Source organism: Vidua chalybeata, chromosome 17 (genome assembly GCF_026979565.1).
Source record: "Vidua chalybeata isolate OUT-0048 chromosome 17, bVidCha1 merged haplotype, whole genome shotgun sequence".
NCBI lineage: Eukaryota > Metazoa > Chordata > Aves > Passeriformes > Viduidae > Vidua > Vidua chalybeata.
In genome coordinates, this window is record NC_071546.1 from 14,242,594 (window position 1) to 14,258,802 (window position 16,209).

The window sequence follows — 16,209 nt, forward strand, 5'->3', positions numbered from 1 at the left end:
GCAGCCCTGGGGACAGGTAAGAGGCACTAAACCCCCAAGGAACAGGGCCCTGATCTGCCCTGTCCTGTTCCACTGTGGTGAACTTTCTCCTCCAGTTGTAGGTTTCCTTAAAAATATAAACCCAAGGTAAGTACTGGGATTCAAACACCAGGATGTGCAGCTGAGAACAGGGTCAGCATCAGCTCCTGCCCCATCTCAGCTCCTGCAGAAAACCACCAGGGTGCTTGAGTTTCTGCACTTCTTACCCTTAAAATTTAGCTGTTCAACGTGAAAGATCAGAAGAGGGAAATGGAGGTGGCAGGGAGAGATGGGGATCCTCTACTCTTTCACTGGAGCTCTGCCTCCAGGAAGTTCTTACAGCAACATTTAAATCCCTTTACTCTACAAACCTGCCCCCTGCCAGCCCTCATGTGCACGTGGGTCATGCAGGAGCCCATGGATCCAGCCCAGAAGCAGTGACACATTCAAGTGAGTTCTTTAAAAAAAGAGTTTTATTGTTACAACTAAAATGAGAACTGAAAACTTGTATGGGAGATTGAAAAACTGTACAGTTGTACTCTAACCTGGGAGGCCCAGCAGCGGCTTACACAAAAGACAAGATACCTGAAACTGTATTATACCAAAACATTCAGCTTTTTTGTTGAGTTTTTACATATTTTTTTACAAAAGTTTATTCTATGGCAATCTGTAAAAAAGAAAGACCTGATGAGTAAATATTTGCTTAAGGCAGATAGCAGAGCAGCTCACTAACTTTCTAACGAGTCTAACATGGATGTTTGTCCATTTCCAAGAACAGGTTACCCAACACCCCACTGTGCTACGGTATATACACCCCCCAACTACCACAGACAGTACAGGACAGCAAACAAAATGGGCAGAGCTCAGCACTCCCAGCCCTGCCCACACCTCCCTGGGCTCTGGGCACAGTCACTGTGTCCCAGACAGGGTCACAGCTGGGCCTGGAACACAGGAAAGAAACAGGCACCAAGAGGATGCTCAAAGCTCTTCTGTCATCTGCAGGAACTTTGTCTGGGTAGAATCATTTGCAACTGACTAACTCTGTATCCTTTCTTTTCCTGCCATACCTAGGATTTAAAATATTCCCTCTTGGGAAGGTGGCCAGAGGTGGGTTTGGTTTGTTTCTTTCCCCAGGTGTCCCAGGGCCAGGGGAGGTGTGGGAGGGCTGCCTGAGCTCTCTGGAATGTCTGTACTACACTCACTCAGCTGAAAGGAACATGCTACCACCGGGCACACGGAGCACACGGGATCCCACGGGAAGTCATGCCAAGGATTAGGCGAGTACACGGGCTCTGATAAACACCAATCGGTCCAGTGCTGAACAGAGAGACTCAGCAACACCCTCTGAACCACAGCCACAAGGATCAGGTCATGCAAATATCATTTGGGCACATCAGGAAGCAGGAATATAAGTTCTGTCACCTTTCAAGCACGTGGTGTTTCATCGGGACACCGCAGACTTCACATGCACTTTAATACAAAGGGGTACAAATGGTGCCTCAGGGCAGGGTCCTGCCCACGCTGCAGAGAACAGTGGGGACAAAGCAATCACAGAATGTATCTTAAATACACAGATGAGCCATTATATATTACCATTTTTCTATACTCATTTTTTTCCTGTTTCCAATAATATAACTAAATATTGACTGATTACAACATTCCTCCTTTCAAGTACTGGTCTGACCAACAGTCTCACAGGTAAAGGATTGATTCCCAGTACTACCTGAGGATTTATTATTGTACTCTTGAAAAGCCCTTGATGCAAGCTTAACAAAACACAGAATAGAAGTAACTCCCACCCCCACCCACCCCTTCACCTACTCACCCACTGAAGGAAGAGCTACACCTACAGCCAGCTTGGCAAAAATAAATACGGAGTGGAGGGGCTCCTCCACAGCGAGGGCTGCACTGAGGGTGGCTAAGTGCTATAAATCTAGAAAGACTTTAGAAATAAAACAAATCAGTAACACTGCTGCAGATCAGCTGTCATGGGGCAGTTCCATCACTACAGCTCCCAGGAGTGACTTTGCTCCTGTCCTCTGCACCACGACACAAGCAAAGAAGTCTCTGCTATTACTGCTGAAACTGTTAATCATTTGGCATCACCCCGAGGAACAGCGCTGGCTGCTTGGTGCAGTGCTGCCTTCCAGTGCCAGTCCTCCCCACACCCCCCACCCCTCCTTAGCAGCACTTCAGCCCCTGAGCCCTGGCTGCTGTGGGACCCCGCGGGGCCGAGCCGCGCCTGCCAGAGCCGGGACTGGGATCTGTGCTTCCAGCAAAGCAGGACACGCCAGCGCTGCCCTCCTCAGCCCCGGGGCTGCCCCGAGCCCAGCACGGCTCCTGCTGGCCTGCTCCTGGCCAAGGGAGCTGCCCCAGCAGGGACTGCCCCGGCTCTCCCTGCTCGGGGCCGCGCTGGGCCCGGGGGAGCAGCTGCAGAGTGAAACTGCATTTTACATTCCAAATGCTGAGCTTTAAGGACTGGTCCTTCCACGGGCCACGGGCACGGCCCCACTGCTGGTGGACATGGTTTGGTTGAATTTCCCTTTCCTGTTTCGCTCCCTCCCCTCGACCTCTCCCAGCCCAGAATATAAAAGTAAAAACAGCTTTAGAAAGGATGGTGCAATGTAAAGAGGCATATGTGCAAGTAGAGTGCAACAAAAGTCAATGAGGAGATACACTTAGTAAAGGAAAAAAAAAAAAAGAAAAAAATCAAAGAGCTGGACGTGTTGGGATACCCTGAGCAAATGCAGAAGCCTGGTTCTATCAACACAAGTAAAACAATCAGCTCTTTAAGAACAGTTATGCCAAGATTAAATATATCAATACCACAGGCACTGCCCACAACTCAGTCTTTAAAGATGAAGCAAATTTAAAAAAAGACAAAAAACCAACCAAAAACCAACCACAAACACACCTCCCCTTCCAAAAGTTTACATTCTTCAGGTATGTGGGTTTCTTTTTCTTTTTTTGGGAACTTGTCAATGTAAGTCATGTATTTGGTTACAACACTTGGAGAGTACAAGCAAGTTTCACTTGTGCCTAGTTTTTCTGAAACAAAAGAAAATGAACTGGCTTTTTAAAAAAGGCTAAAAACAACAATGTGTTGTAATTCTATTATTTAGTTTAAAAAAAAAAACCAAAACAAAAAAGGAAAACAGACTATTTGGCATTTTCTCTGCTTACTCCTGAATATTTCAAGGCCCTGAGATTACAATATTATGTTCTTGGGACCACAGGGCTGGATAAAACCCTAGTGCATCAATTCTCTCATGAAGCCCTACCCAAAGTTCTGGCCTTTCCCCCTAAATCTACCTGCTCTGAGCCAAGGCTGCCCTGCCTCGAGGGGCTCCGAGGAGCTGAGCGCGAGCCGGGAGCGGCGCTCCCGCGGCAGCTCCGGCCCAGGGTCAATGGAAACACACCCTGTAGCAGAGATAAGCTCCTGCCGTGAGGAAGGTGAACATGCAGATATTCACTAGGAAGGGCTTCCAAGTCGCCACCACGTTCTCATCCTCCTCCTCCGAGCTCTCCTTCACGGACTCCTCCTTGCGGGGCGAGAGCCGCGGGTTCTCCCCAACAGTTCTCCTCCGGGCTTCAGTGTCGTGACTAGTGCTGAGGGCAGAGGGAGGGACATTCAGGGAATGAATATTCCATGCTGGACTGGCCATGGAGAGAGAAGCCATGCTCCAAGGGCAGGGAACACCACAGAGCTGGAAAGCTCTTGGAGCTGCAGCAGCCACCAAAGCACAGCCTGTCTCCACTTAGGACACATCTGGCTGCTCAACAGAGGTTTAGGAAGAGCTTGGGAGGATTCTGTGCCCTTTAAAGAATGAGCTTTAACCACCACCTGCTTTCACTGCTCATCACAAATCTGCACCAAGACAGGCAGTGAACGAACCCAGCTCACACCCACAGCTGGGTCAGGAGAACACCAAAGTTCTAAACTCAGGCACCTGCCCAGAAAGCCAGAAAGGGATGGATGTGGCTGCTCGTCCAGCCCTGACTCCCAAAGAGCATCTCAAGGTGGAACTGAGCATCTCCTCCCCTCTGTCACTCGCTGCCCGTGGCTCTGTCTGCAGAGCTGCCAGGGCCAGGCAGGGAGGCTTTACCTGTCTGTGCTGGGGGCCGCAGCTGAGCGGGCCCTGCCGTCCGGAGCCGCCTCCTCCACGCCTCTGACCGAGCACCTGAGCTGCTCCTCCCCTGCCTGGGGCCTGGGCAGGACCTCGGGGTGCTCGTGCATCCTCCCGTTGTGCATCTCTGAGGTTCTCTTCGGGGGCCTGGGAGGTGGGGGGGTGTGTTCAGGGGGTGGCTCCAGGTCTTCGTTGGAGAGCTCTTTCCACTGCTCCTTCAGGGAAGGACAAACCCTGTTAAGCTTTTCTCTTTTAAGCTGTTCCAACTTTAAACTTTACCATGGCAGAATCTTTATACTCTACCTTTTAATTAACTCTTACAGTGGCTCTTCATTTGCATTGAAAAAAAAGACAGAAAAACCAGACACAAGGATTCCAAGCCCAAGCTGCATCCACTACACAAAACATATTGGCCATGTAAGCGAGAAATTCCAATCTGCTTCTAAAAACCTTAAGCACAAAATAAAATCTATTTTGCTAGAGTTCCGCTTACCATAAAAAACCCTGATGAATTTAATCATGACACTTAAACTTCAGGCATATTAGAAAACTTGTGCTGTCTGAAATGCCAGGGGAGGCTGATGCAGCAGCTCCACCCCAGTCACTGTGCAGGAAAGCACAGGAGGCACCTGCTACATAACAGGTATTTTGGAAATAAATAAAATACAGCACTTTAGGTCGTGACAGATTGTAAAGCACTGTACCCAAAAACCCCATCATATAAACATGTACTGAAGCTGAAGCAAGCACCAAATTTGAAGCTTCCTTCCATCCTGTTCCTCCCACCCACTTGCTGCAGTTCTCTGGAGCTGCCAGGAGCACTCACTTGCACTGAAGCATCTCCCATGATGAATTTTGCCCCTTCAATAACAGCTAAGTAGGAGAACCGGAGCTGGTCTGCAGTCTGGATGAGCCCCATCCTGTACTTCCTCATTTCCAGGAGAACCTGCTTGACGTCCACGGAAGAAGGATCTTTCCGTTTGTCCATCTGCGGATAAAAATGTGAAACGTTTTCTGCTCTGATGAGGTTCACTGCAGTGACTCATTTTGTGGTAGGGCCTTCATACCACCCTCCACACTACAGCATGAACAATCTCACACACAACTGGCATCAGCAGCTCGTTACTGGGTCTCCACAAACACCGAGGGCCTCAAATATGCTGCTTTCCCTGAAGGCAAAGCCTGTCTTCGTGAATCACTCTGAAAACTGGAGACTTCCCGTCCCCAGACTCAAAATGGTCACTTAGGAACGAGACCAGCCTTGGAATACACTCCTGGAACAGCGGAGTACAAGAAGGGCAGACACAGGGAGCCCTCCCCAGCCCTGCCCTGGCAGGAGAGCAGGTGGCCCTGCAGCAGAGGCCCTTACCAGCAGCAGACACGTGTCCACCAGGCAGAAGGTGCCCGACCTCCCGATGCCGGCGCTGCAGTGCACCACGACCGGGCCGTGCCCGGGGCTCAGCGAGCCCGACTCCCGCACCTTGAACAGGAAATTCAGGAACGACGCCGGCGACTCCGGGACCCCGAAGTCGGGCCAGGTGGTGTAGTGAAAGTGCAGAATCTCTCGAGTTTCCTGGGTCTGCAGAAACAGGGTTTGGGAACTCTTTAGTTTGGGAACACCAGGCAGAGGGACTGGGTATAGCTGACTAAATTGCGAGGACAAAGTTTCACCAGTCTGAGGGAGCTTTTAGAGCTGCACAGCCAAGAAACTAATTACAAGTAATGGTTCCTCGTTGTGAAGGTCTCCACTGGGAGCAAAGGGAATTGGGTGAGTAAATTTACTCACTTCTAGTTTAGTTATTTCAGTACAGTTCAAAAGCTTGTGTCACTCTGGGTATGGCTGAGACATGAAACTGCCTGGAGGGTCCCCCATAAATACCCAGGAGTTTCATTTCCACAACATCTCATGCAGGATTATCAAATCCAGGGCAATTCATGACAACCAATTTCAAGCCCTTGTTGGTGAGGAGATGAATTTCACCCCAAGGAGAACAGGACTGGATGAGATCTGGTACTCACGGCCAGGTTTTCCAATTCCAGCTGTCGTACTGTGTAGTAGGATTTGATATCTTCAGATATCAATGTTAGTTTCAAGTTTGTATCTTCAAAAAACATTTCTTTCTCTTCCTTCCGTGGCCAGTACTGTGCACACTTTACCTAAAACCAAGCAGGAGACACATAAATGTCATTACCCACTTCTGACTGAACTGCAATTTTCTTATTAAGGTCTCCCAGAGAGATGAGCTCTGCAGAGACTGCTGCCTGCCAGGGACCTTAATGAGCCAACCAAATAGGAAAGCAGCACATTTTCAAGTGTGCAGGAAAAAACTGGAATTAAAATACTCATCAGCAGCAAGAAGAGGAAAGTCTGCTCCCAAGCTTCTGATGTTGAAATGTGGGGATCCTGTGCCTGGGAGAATTGGCCTCCTCCTGCTCCTCTCCCTGGGCTCGGGATCAGCCCCTGACCCTCCCCTCTCCGAGGCTCTGCACATGGCTCAGGCCTCTTCTGTTAAAGGGCAAACCACGTGGCCAAAGCAAAAGTGGAAGAACAATGCTAAACCAAGAGCAGGCTCAAGACTGAGATGATTTTGGACTGCATTTTAATAAACAGAAAACCCCTTCAGCATTTTCTTCATACGTAGACTAACAGTGGTTCTGCTCCAACTAATTCTAGTTTATTTGAAAATACATCCTCTTGTTTATCAGGGTGTAGAATGCAGTTATAATTCTCTGCACCTTTTATCTGGATTTGTGAAAGTTATAGCAATTGCCTTTGTGTCTAATTTCTCCACAAATGTGTCTGCAAACAATATTTTGTTGTGCTCCACTCTAAGTCTCCCACTGCTGTTTGCTGAGGAGTGTAAGCACTGCCCTAAGGGATCACAGTAATTTGTTTTGTTCAAAACTAGAGAGGGAGCAGGAATGGTTAGAAAGGAAGAAACTATTGAAAAATTTGGTTACTGCATCTCTTTTGAAGATTTAATTTCACTTGTAGCACAAAACCCAGCAAAACACTGAAAAATCCAGACTGCAGTTTAATGAAACACAGCTCACTGCCCAAGAATTTTCCTGATTATTGGGAATGTTTTCCTGATGATGCAAAAGCACCCAGTTATCACTGGTGGTACCCGATACACTCACCAAGTCTTTATACATGGTTACACTTTATTGATGGAAACCTGGAGCCCCAGAGCTTCTCCCTCTACTGCAAAGCCACTTCACACTGCAGAGCCCTGAGAGGTGCAATCTGTGCACACTGAGAACAACTCCAGACCCCCTGGTTAGCAGCAGAGACTTCCATTTGTGTGGAGTCATGGTGTGTTTATCTTTTTTTCCAGCCAAATTCATGAGAAATTAGGCCCTACAATTACAAACTGAGTGATTTTCTGACTGCAGTGAGATCAGTTCACCAAGTATTCAATTCCAGGTACAATTTCTTAGACAAAGCTACTTGCAGTCATCCCATCCCATTCTTTGGTTGGTTTTACTTGGGTTTTTTATTACAGAAAACCATAAATGTGATGAACACATAGCTAGAACTGGGTGAGTACTTACGGATCCCTTTTCCATCACTCTGTTCAACATGACAACACCACGGCTTTTCTGTTCCCAAACCATCTCCCAAAAGTGGCCACAAGTATTTGGCAAAGGTCCCTGCAGAGACAGAATCCCCAGAAATAAGCATTATTTTCTGTAAATGTCAGTGCATTCTTCCCCAGTAACAGTCCCTGCACAAGGCAATAGATTTAAACAAGTAACAAGCAACTTCTCATTTAAAACTGTAAAAAATTGCAGTGAGACAGATTTAAGTTCCATGCTATGAATTTACCCATGAAAGCAGGTTAATCTTTCCCCCCCATACATAAGAGGAAGAGAGACACAATCTCATTTGTGAGAACAGAACTGGGAGTGAAAAATGCTGCACTTTCTCAGGAAAGATATACAAAGGTCATGGGGAAATAAACCCCACTGACTAAAAGCAAAAATAACATCTGTGTCAAACTGCTCTGCAATCCCTCATCCTTATTCATGATACTTCAAAATTACTTACTGAAACATCCAAACGAATGAAAGGATGCAAAATCAGTCACAAATTATATGGTTTTCCAGAATCTTCACAGATTTGCTTTGGGACTGAATGAAATAGTGACTTCTTTTAAAGACTATCTATTCCCAAAGTAGATTTCCTTATAATTTCCTACTTCTGCTATGTTCCTTTGCTATTTTCTACTCTGAAGTTTGGGTTTGATCCACTCCTGTGGTCACACAGAAGAGCAGGTCCTCAGGAAGAATGACAGGATTTAAATAAAGCCATCCAATGCCATTAAATGTGGATCAGGACTGTAACCAGTATCAGTCAGCTGCACATTTGACTATTCCCCACAGACTTCACCCCTGTGATCAACCCCCTGTCCTGAGTAAGGGCAGTAAGAGCTGTGTTCAAAGAACCATTTTTACACTGCACACTGCTCTGCCCATTTCTTCCTGAGAAGATTTATCTCTGTTCTTTAGAAACAGGAAGGAAGAGCTGTCACTTGAAAATATTAATCCCAGTCTACCTTTATCTAAAGTGTGGGAGGAAGGGGTAAAAAAAGAGCCAAGATTAGAGATCAGGACAGTCTCTGGGGAACTGAACATTTAGCACAAACAAGAAGCCTGGCACGGTTGCTGGCTCTCAGAATAAGACAACAGGGCATGTGGGTACTTTTAAATTTGCTATACAGATAGGTGTGGAATCAACAGGTTCAGGGAAAAGCAGTGACTTTTATACACACACAGATGTTTGTATGCACTTAAGTAGCTTTACAATAAAGAAAACAAACAGAAAATCCATGAAAAACAACTCCAGCCACCATAAGATTTTAATTATCCACTGCCAGAAATTACCTGGGTAAGGATGTAGCTCCTTTGGGCCTCTTCCATTTTTATCAAACTAGCATTGATATAGTCATTGTCACCTTGGTTCAGCTTAATTCGACTGTGATCAACTGCAGCACAATTAGAAAGCAGAGGTTAATGAACGTGGACACAGCACAGTCCAGGCACGTCCTCATCAGGTGAGCTGAACAGCTCAGCAGAGCTGAGCACAGCCCACACTTCACCTCCCAAGAACACCCTGCAAGAGTGAGGCCTTGGCATCTGAAATAATCCCCACTGCAATCTGCAAACCAGATCACACTGACCTATCCATACAGTTATCGAGTTGCTGGTTTTAATTAAATCCAATTACACCATTGCTTATCTTTTCAGCTTCAACATGCAAATACAGCTTGTTCAAGGTTGTTAAAGGTTTGTCTAAACATATATTGGGCAAACAGGACAGAGACCTTTTATTCTTATAGGTATTTAGCTACTGTTCCCAACCTGACCACCCTTTCATGTACAAAAAAAAGGATCAAAATTAAAGAAATACAGCAAATGTAAATTATTTGCTCTTTTGTTAGTCACTTGCTCAACTTGGGACTAAAGAAACCAAACCACCAACTGAAAAAACTCAATACACACAGGGGCTCCCACATTTTGCAAGAAAGCAAACAGACTGGGAACAGGATTATCTAAAGGCAAGAAGGAATTTGTTACTCACATCCTCAAATATTAGAACTGCTTAGCAAAGCAAACTATGTGCAACATTACTGTTCTGGTTAACTGCCCCAAAGGCTTCAGGAGCTTTTAAGCACCAAGCCAGAAGCTCCGTGCCACAGAGCAGCACTCTGGGCTGGGACAGCAGCTGGACACCCGTCCTGGGTCAGGGCCTGAGCTCAGGGGTGCTGCACCCTGAGGGGACACGTGGCCCAGCACTGGCACTGTCCTGTGCAGGGAAGGCTGCTCAGAGACCTCCTGGGAGCTCCCTGCACCGTCAGACACATCAAATATTATTTCTGACCAGCCCCACGGAGCATCACTTGTGCCCGTGTGACTGCAGCCCAAGGCCCTGGATGCCAGGTGTGGGCAGGTGGCAGTGGGACTGTCCCAGTGCCTGTCCCTGGGATGACAGCAGGAGAGCCAGGCTGCAGCAGCTCAGTGAGCTGTGCTTGCACAGCACCCCTGCTCAGAGGTGCATTTCCCCCAGCACAGGGGACACAGGATTTCAAAAACCCAGCTGTGGCCTGGGAGCATCCCCTGTGCTCCTTCTGTGCTGCAAGGAGCTGAGCTTTATCTCTGGCAGAGTTCTGTGCCACACTGCTCCCAGCTCCCAGGAGGGGCACGCTGCCACCTGTGCTGCCTGGCAGGAGGCTCTGCTAGGTGAGAGCTGCACAGAAACCCCCCCTGCAACTTTAGAAATGCTGCTGCAGCCACCATTCTTCTCTAGCAGAAGAACTCAAAGGTAAAGCAAGTTTCTTTCTTCCAATTTCTGCCCACAAATACAGACCCTACTGTGTGCTGCTCCTGTATAACCCTGTGGATATAAAAGCATCCTGTGACACCAGTCTGACAAATAAATAAATATAATCAAAAGGAGTTGTCTTGGGTGCTTATCCAGCTAACAGAATCTTGTCCTTACAAAGAACATTTAGCTGTGAGAAGTCATTAGAGGTCAACAGTCTTACAAACAATGGAAAAGAAAGTGTACTTACAGGGGCTGACATCTCTGTACCTATTTCTATTTTTGTTTCTGGGATGTTTGGCCACTTTACATGGAAAATCACTGGCTTCATGCCTGATGTCCTGAAACAAAAAAAAACCCACCCTGTTATGTATGAATCCATCTAATTTCATACCACTAGCTATTTTAAGACAAATACCCATTTGACTTCACATCTTCATGTGAGGAAATTCTGGACAGAAAGCACTTCAGGCCTCATATTAAGGATCGAGTTTAAATGTCTCAGAACACAACACTAACATTATTTATTAAAATATTATTAGTTTGCATAATAAAGTAGCACAACATTCACCAGACATGATGCCTTTCAGCTCCTGAAGGAGCAGGGTCTCTGCCCCAAAGCACTTTCACATAAACTGCTTTAAGCCCTTGTTTGCAGCATCAGTGAAAATATCAACCCTGCTTGTGAGTCAGCAGCAGTGAAAACATTCATAGTGGCAGAAAAGAACTCTCCTGGCCCCCCACCATCACACACACACACAGAGGTGATTTGTGTAAGACCACTTTCACCATTATCCTGAGCTATCAGCACGATGTCAGAGCTGCAATGGCAGAAGTCAGTTGTACTCAGTTCACGTGCTCAGCTAAAACAGATGCAGCACCTCCAACAGATCACCAGGGTCCTCTCAGGCTTTTTTCAGATGCATGAAACAGCTCAGCTATCTGAGACAGTTTCAGAAGTTCAAATAAAAACAATTCTGCTGTCCTTAGACATTAGCTCCAATTTGCTGAAACAGAATTTCACATTGTAAATAAATCCTGTGCAAGCACAGTTCTGCATATAAAGAATTGTGTACAATGCTAAAGATTTTTTCAAGTGGGCCATCTACTGCAGCACATTACCCAATTATCTCTTGTGCTGCATTATTCAGGTATGTACCAATTTACCTTGAATGCTACATGTCAGGAGAAGAGTTCTGATTTACATAAACCTGCCCAAAATTAGCACAGTATTCCAAAACTGAAATAAGGGCTGACATCAGCTGCCAGCTTTTTATAACTGAACACATGGCTGCCAGTATTTCTGCTTATGAAGAATGCAGTCTGGAGAATATGATCTGGACTGCCACAGTCTAATATCTCACACATGAGGCAGCTAAAATGGGTGTTTTCAGAAATTTGTCTCTGACACTAGGTTGGTGACTTTGTACTTTACAGGGATTTATTCTTCTGCACTGACTGTACAGGATTAACAAGAGAAAAAACCAAGGAACTAGGAAAAATGGTTTTCTAGGTCACTAACCACATTTCCCAAATGTGTGTTGAAAATCCCTAACACCCAATACCAACACAACTCCCCCCCACTCAGGATTCATATTATAAAAGCATCAAAATGCAAACCAAACCAAGATCCCTAAGGAATTTTTCTGTAAATGCTGGGCTATTTTAGCAGCAGCACTAATACACAGTTTCATTTCACACCATTAACAGACTTGATAAAAAAACTGTCCCCTCTTTTAAAAGTAAATGGATCAAGTGCTTCTTTACAAAATGGAATTATATGAAGGAACTCTAATACAAAAATATTACACTGAAGCATCCACATGTATGTGCACACACAAACTACTGCCAGTCCCCAGGAGTTCCACAGATTCCAATACCAACATCAAGTATTTCAGGAACTGAAAGTGGCAATTTATTATGCAGGGAATAGAGAGCTGGCTATTGCCTCAGCAGCAAATATCAGATCTTTTTCAAGATGCCACACTGCCTAAAGGTACTTGGAGAATAATGGAGTTCCAGAGATACTGAGCTCCCACAGGCCCAGAGAAAATGGAGAGAAGTCACTCGTGTGCCTTCAGCAGACTATTTAAAAGCAGCAGTGTATTTCTGGAGCATGTTTCAAGAAACAGGAAAAACCACGGGGTGGGGGTGGGATGGTAACAAAAGAGGGATGGAGGCATGGCAACAGGCAAGCCAGCACCCAGCACCCACTGCTGAGCGTGAGGAACACGGGAAAACAGAAAGTCCTGGGGAGCAGGCAGGCCTGCACATCAGACAGGGCGTGTTCTCCTCAGCAACGTGGAAGGAAAGTGGTTTGGAGTTTTGGTTGGGGTTTTTTTTTTGGATACAGAAGTTGCTAGAACATCTAAAGTGACCAAAGAAAATTTATCACCCAAGGTCACTTCCAGGATATGCAGCTGACTTTAGTGGAAATGCAATTGCCTTCAACAGAGAACGAGGCTGGAGAGAAACAACCCAGTGCCCACAGGAGCTACCCACAGGAGCTGTGTGGCCACTGCTGGTCCTGGTCACTGCTGGAGTCACATCATTACTGACAGCACTCAACTGCTGTTAGGGGAGGTCCAGAACATGCTCAGAACAGTACCACAAGGTCCCCACGCTGGAGAAGTCACTCATTCACAGCATGTAATTATTGTGCTCTGAGGAACTTGAAGGCAGCGATGTCACGAGAGCTGAAGGTAGTGGATGAAGGCAGGGATTCATGAGGTTACAAAACACCTCCCTGAGTCACACCCAGTCACACTGCAGAGATCCTGCCTGTCAAAAAGGAAGCTTGACATTTCATTTAAAAGGTCGTGCAATATAAAACTTTAAAGAGGAAGGGCTAGAACTGAAGTCAGTTTTCCAAAGTCAAATGCTTTGGGTTTGGAGCATGAGTCACTTCATGCCACTCATCTCCTGGTTTTAAGCCCTGTCCCCCAAATACTTCAGGGCTGGAAAGAGGAAGTCTGCTGAAGCCCTGCTCTTCAAACGGGAAGTTCCTGTAGCTCTGAGCACAACAGCACATTGGGCTTCACCTTCCCCATCCTGTTCAGATGCCAGCAGGAGATTCAGAAAGAGAAGATGCACCCCAAAATCTTCAGGTAAATATTATGTAAGACCATAGGAAGAGGTGGCCATGCCATCGGCCATTCAAGCACCCTGTGTAGATTTGTGTATCAGTATTTAGAACAGAAACCAAAGGTGCAGTCTCAACGTCTTCAGCTTCACCAGACAGACTCCCAGGAAGCCTTGCAGCAGGGCTCAATCTGATCACACTATTTAATTGCACCATAAACCCTGGAGCAGATCACACTCAGAGATAACAATTTACTGTCATTTTAGCAGTCCTGCTCCTACGGGAAGCAGCAAATGCCAAGATCTTATCAGGTGCTACAGAATTGCTCCTAGTCCATCTACTGAGGCACTCACATTAAGGACAGCACTTCACAAAAATTATAAAGACTTATATAAAAAAGTAATCTTAGCTTAAGAACAGGTTTCCTCTTAAAGCTGCCACTGGAAAAAATGATGACACGTGATACTGCTGGAAAAGGTGGAAAAGTAAAAAGTTACAATAAAGACAAGTGGAAGGTGCTCTTTCCCCAAGATGTCACTCAGGCTGGTTTCAGAATGGAAATACCCCTACAATCCAATGAGGTTGCAAAGACTTGTAGAGAAGAGCACAAGAAAACCAGCAAGTACCAAGAGATCCACAACAAACACCCACTTTACACAAATGGGAAAAGGTCTCCAGATTCAGCATGGGAGAGAGCAACCTGAGGCCCTGAACTCACTTCCCAACAAAGAACTTCATGAAGATATAAAGCACACAACTGCTCACGTAACCCACTTTGACAAGGAAGATTTGATTTCATAGCCTCTATTAAGCTTTACATCAGGGTATTTCGGCAAGAACAAGAAATGAGGATGTAACTTGTAAGTAAGAGGAAGGTCATCAACAGATCAGATAAATGAACAGACACCTGCATCACACAACATAAATCTTAACAAGCAGCTGCAGAGTTTTAGCCAGCTAAGTGAAACAAATGTGGATTTTAATACCCTTTAAAAACATTTTATCTGCTCTCCTAGTTTGGCTTCTAACTAAGATATGGTAGTATTGATTTCCTTACTAACCAGTTGCCTGCTATGTGAAGCTTCTTCCTGAGGTTGAGCAGCACAGGGAGGAAAGGACAGGCTTGTTTGAAGTTCAACACCACTATTACACGAGGTTGAAATAAATAAATAAGTAAGAAATCACACACTTGCAACACAGTTTCCTAGAAAGCCCCCTGCTAATTCAGCACTGCCGGGCACCGTGAGCCGCGGCCTCAGAGGGTTTGTGACACCAGGCAGCTGCTGGGAGCACGGAAATAACCCGCCAGGAGAATGCAAACCGGGCATGACTGCCATGTTAAATCATATCAACACGTGGCACAGTGGGCTCGTTTTCCCCAGGGCCGTATTTATCACAGCTAGCAGGTACTGCAGGTTGTCCCTCCCCACTCTCCAGCCTCACTGGAGAGGCTGCTGGCAGCAAACCCCGCAGTCCTGTACTGCACCCACTTGATCAGGGAGATCACCACACACCTTAAGGGCTCACTTTAACACCTGCACCCAAACGGCTCCCAGGGCTTGGCTGTACTTCCAGAAGGGAGACAGCCACAGACCTGTGCCACTTCCAAACTTTACCAGCGCATTTATTTTGCATGTTCCCAGAAGGAAGGCTCTGCTGTCAATAAAGCACAGCAACACTGCACAGTTCAGCTGCTCGGATTCTCGGATTGCCTCAGTGTCATCTGCAATGGGCAAAAAGTGATTTTTCAGTTCTCGTTCTTATGAATGTTGCAACACAGATGGGGAAATCAAAGAGCTAAACTCTAGTATCAGGTTAAAGAATTACATGAGACTTCTCAAATTTCACTAAGTTCAAAATATAGTTTGTCCTTGAAATTTATGACCCATAACAGAAGAAGTTCAGAGCTGCTGGCAGGAACATTCTACTTCTGCTGTTTTGTAGCCATCTACTCATTGCCAAAACAGGAAACAACTGAATGGAGCATCAGCGCAAGAAAACAAGTCAAGTTCCCTTCTTCTTCTTCACATCCATCTCTGTTTTTCCTCCCAGATACTCAATCTGCTCCAGAAGTGCATCTTGGACATTATTGGAAGGATAGAGACGTTTGAGAATGCAAAACGGCTTTTTCTTCACAGCTGCTGTGCAAAAGCAAAGCCTTGCTATCTGTATCATCAAATGAAGTCAGTGCCAGGAAATAAACCACACTCTCATTAAAGTGTCAAGAGGTTCTAACTCAGCTGCTCTTCTTCTTCTGTAAGAAAAATAACCACCGCAATGAGATCCACATCTTGATTTGCCCAAACATTAGGGGTCTCTACACAAAGAGCTCTGGTTTAACCTCATCTCAAACAGACTGGTGTATCCCACAGACCAGATATCCACAAAACTCCTAAAGGAGTTTAGTCTGCCTAGCAAATCCAGACCTTAATTTGTTTGCAGTATGGGTTTTGTGTGAGTTTAAAAATGTATCACTGCTGGCCCGTAGGGTATTCCAGGCTTCACAGACTGACAACTGTGGTTATAAACAGTCCTGCTTTCCTAGATACCCAATATTTTCATTCTGACATCTCACAAGCCATCTAAGAGCATTATAGCTTTTACAGAGCTACCACCACCAACAAAACCCAAGGCTTTGGAGGCTTCAGAGGACAAAA

General features: G+C 45.9%; 1 protein-coding gene across 2 annotated transcripts in view; it reads right to left on the reverse strand.

Moving 5' to 3' along the window:
• Positions 1 to 473: 473 nt before the first annotated feature.
• PTPN1 (protein tyrosine phosphatase non-receptor type 1) overlaps positions 474 to 16,209 on the reverse strand; it is a 31,660-nt gene continuing 15,924 nt past the window's right edge. For both annotated transcript variants that reach the window (XM_053958240.1, XM_053958241.1), the window contains exons 2-9: positions 10,721 to 10,811; positions 9,033 to 9,133; positions 7,701 to 7,799; positions 6,165 to 6,302; positions 5,515 to 5,724; positions 4,972 to 5,133; positions 4,125 to 4,360; positions 474 to 3,627 (exon numbers count right to left, since the gene is read on the reverse strand). In XM_053958240.1, the coding sequence (XP_053814215.1) occupies positions 3,423 to 3,627; positions 4,125 to 4,360; positions 4,972 to 5,133; positions 5,515 to 5,724; positions 6,165 to 6,302; positions 7,701 to 7,799; positions 9,033 to 9,133; positions 10,721 to 10,811 (1,242 nt within the window). In that variant the 3' untranslated portion in view covers positions 474 to 3,422. The remainder of the gene's footprint in view (positions 3,628 to 4,124; positions 4,361 to 4,971; positions 5,134 to 5,514; positions 5,725 to 6,164; positions 6,303 to 7,700; positions 7,800 to 9,032; positions 9,134 to 10,720; positions 10,812 to 16,209) is intronic.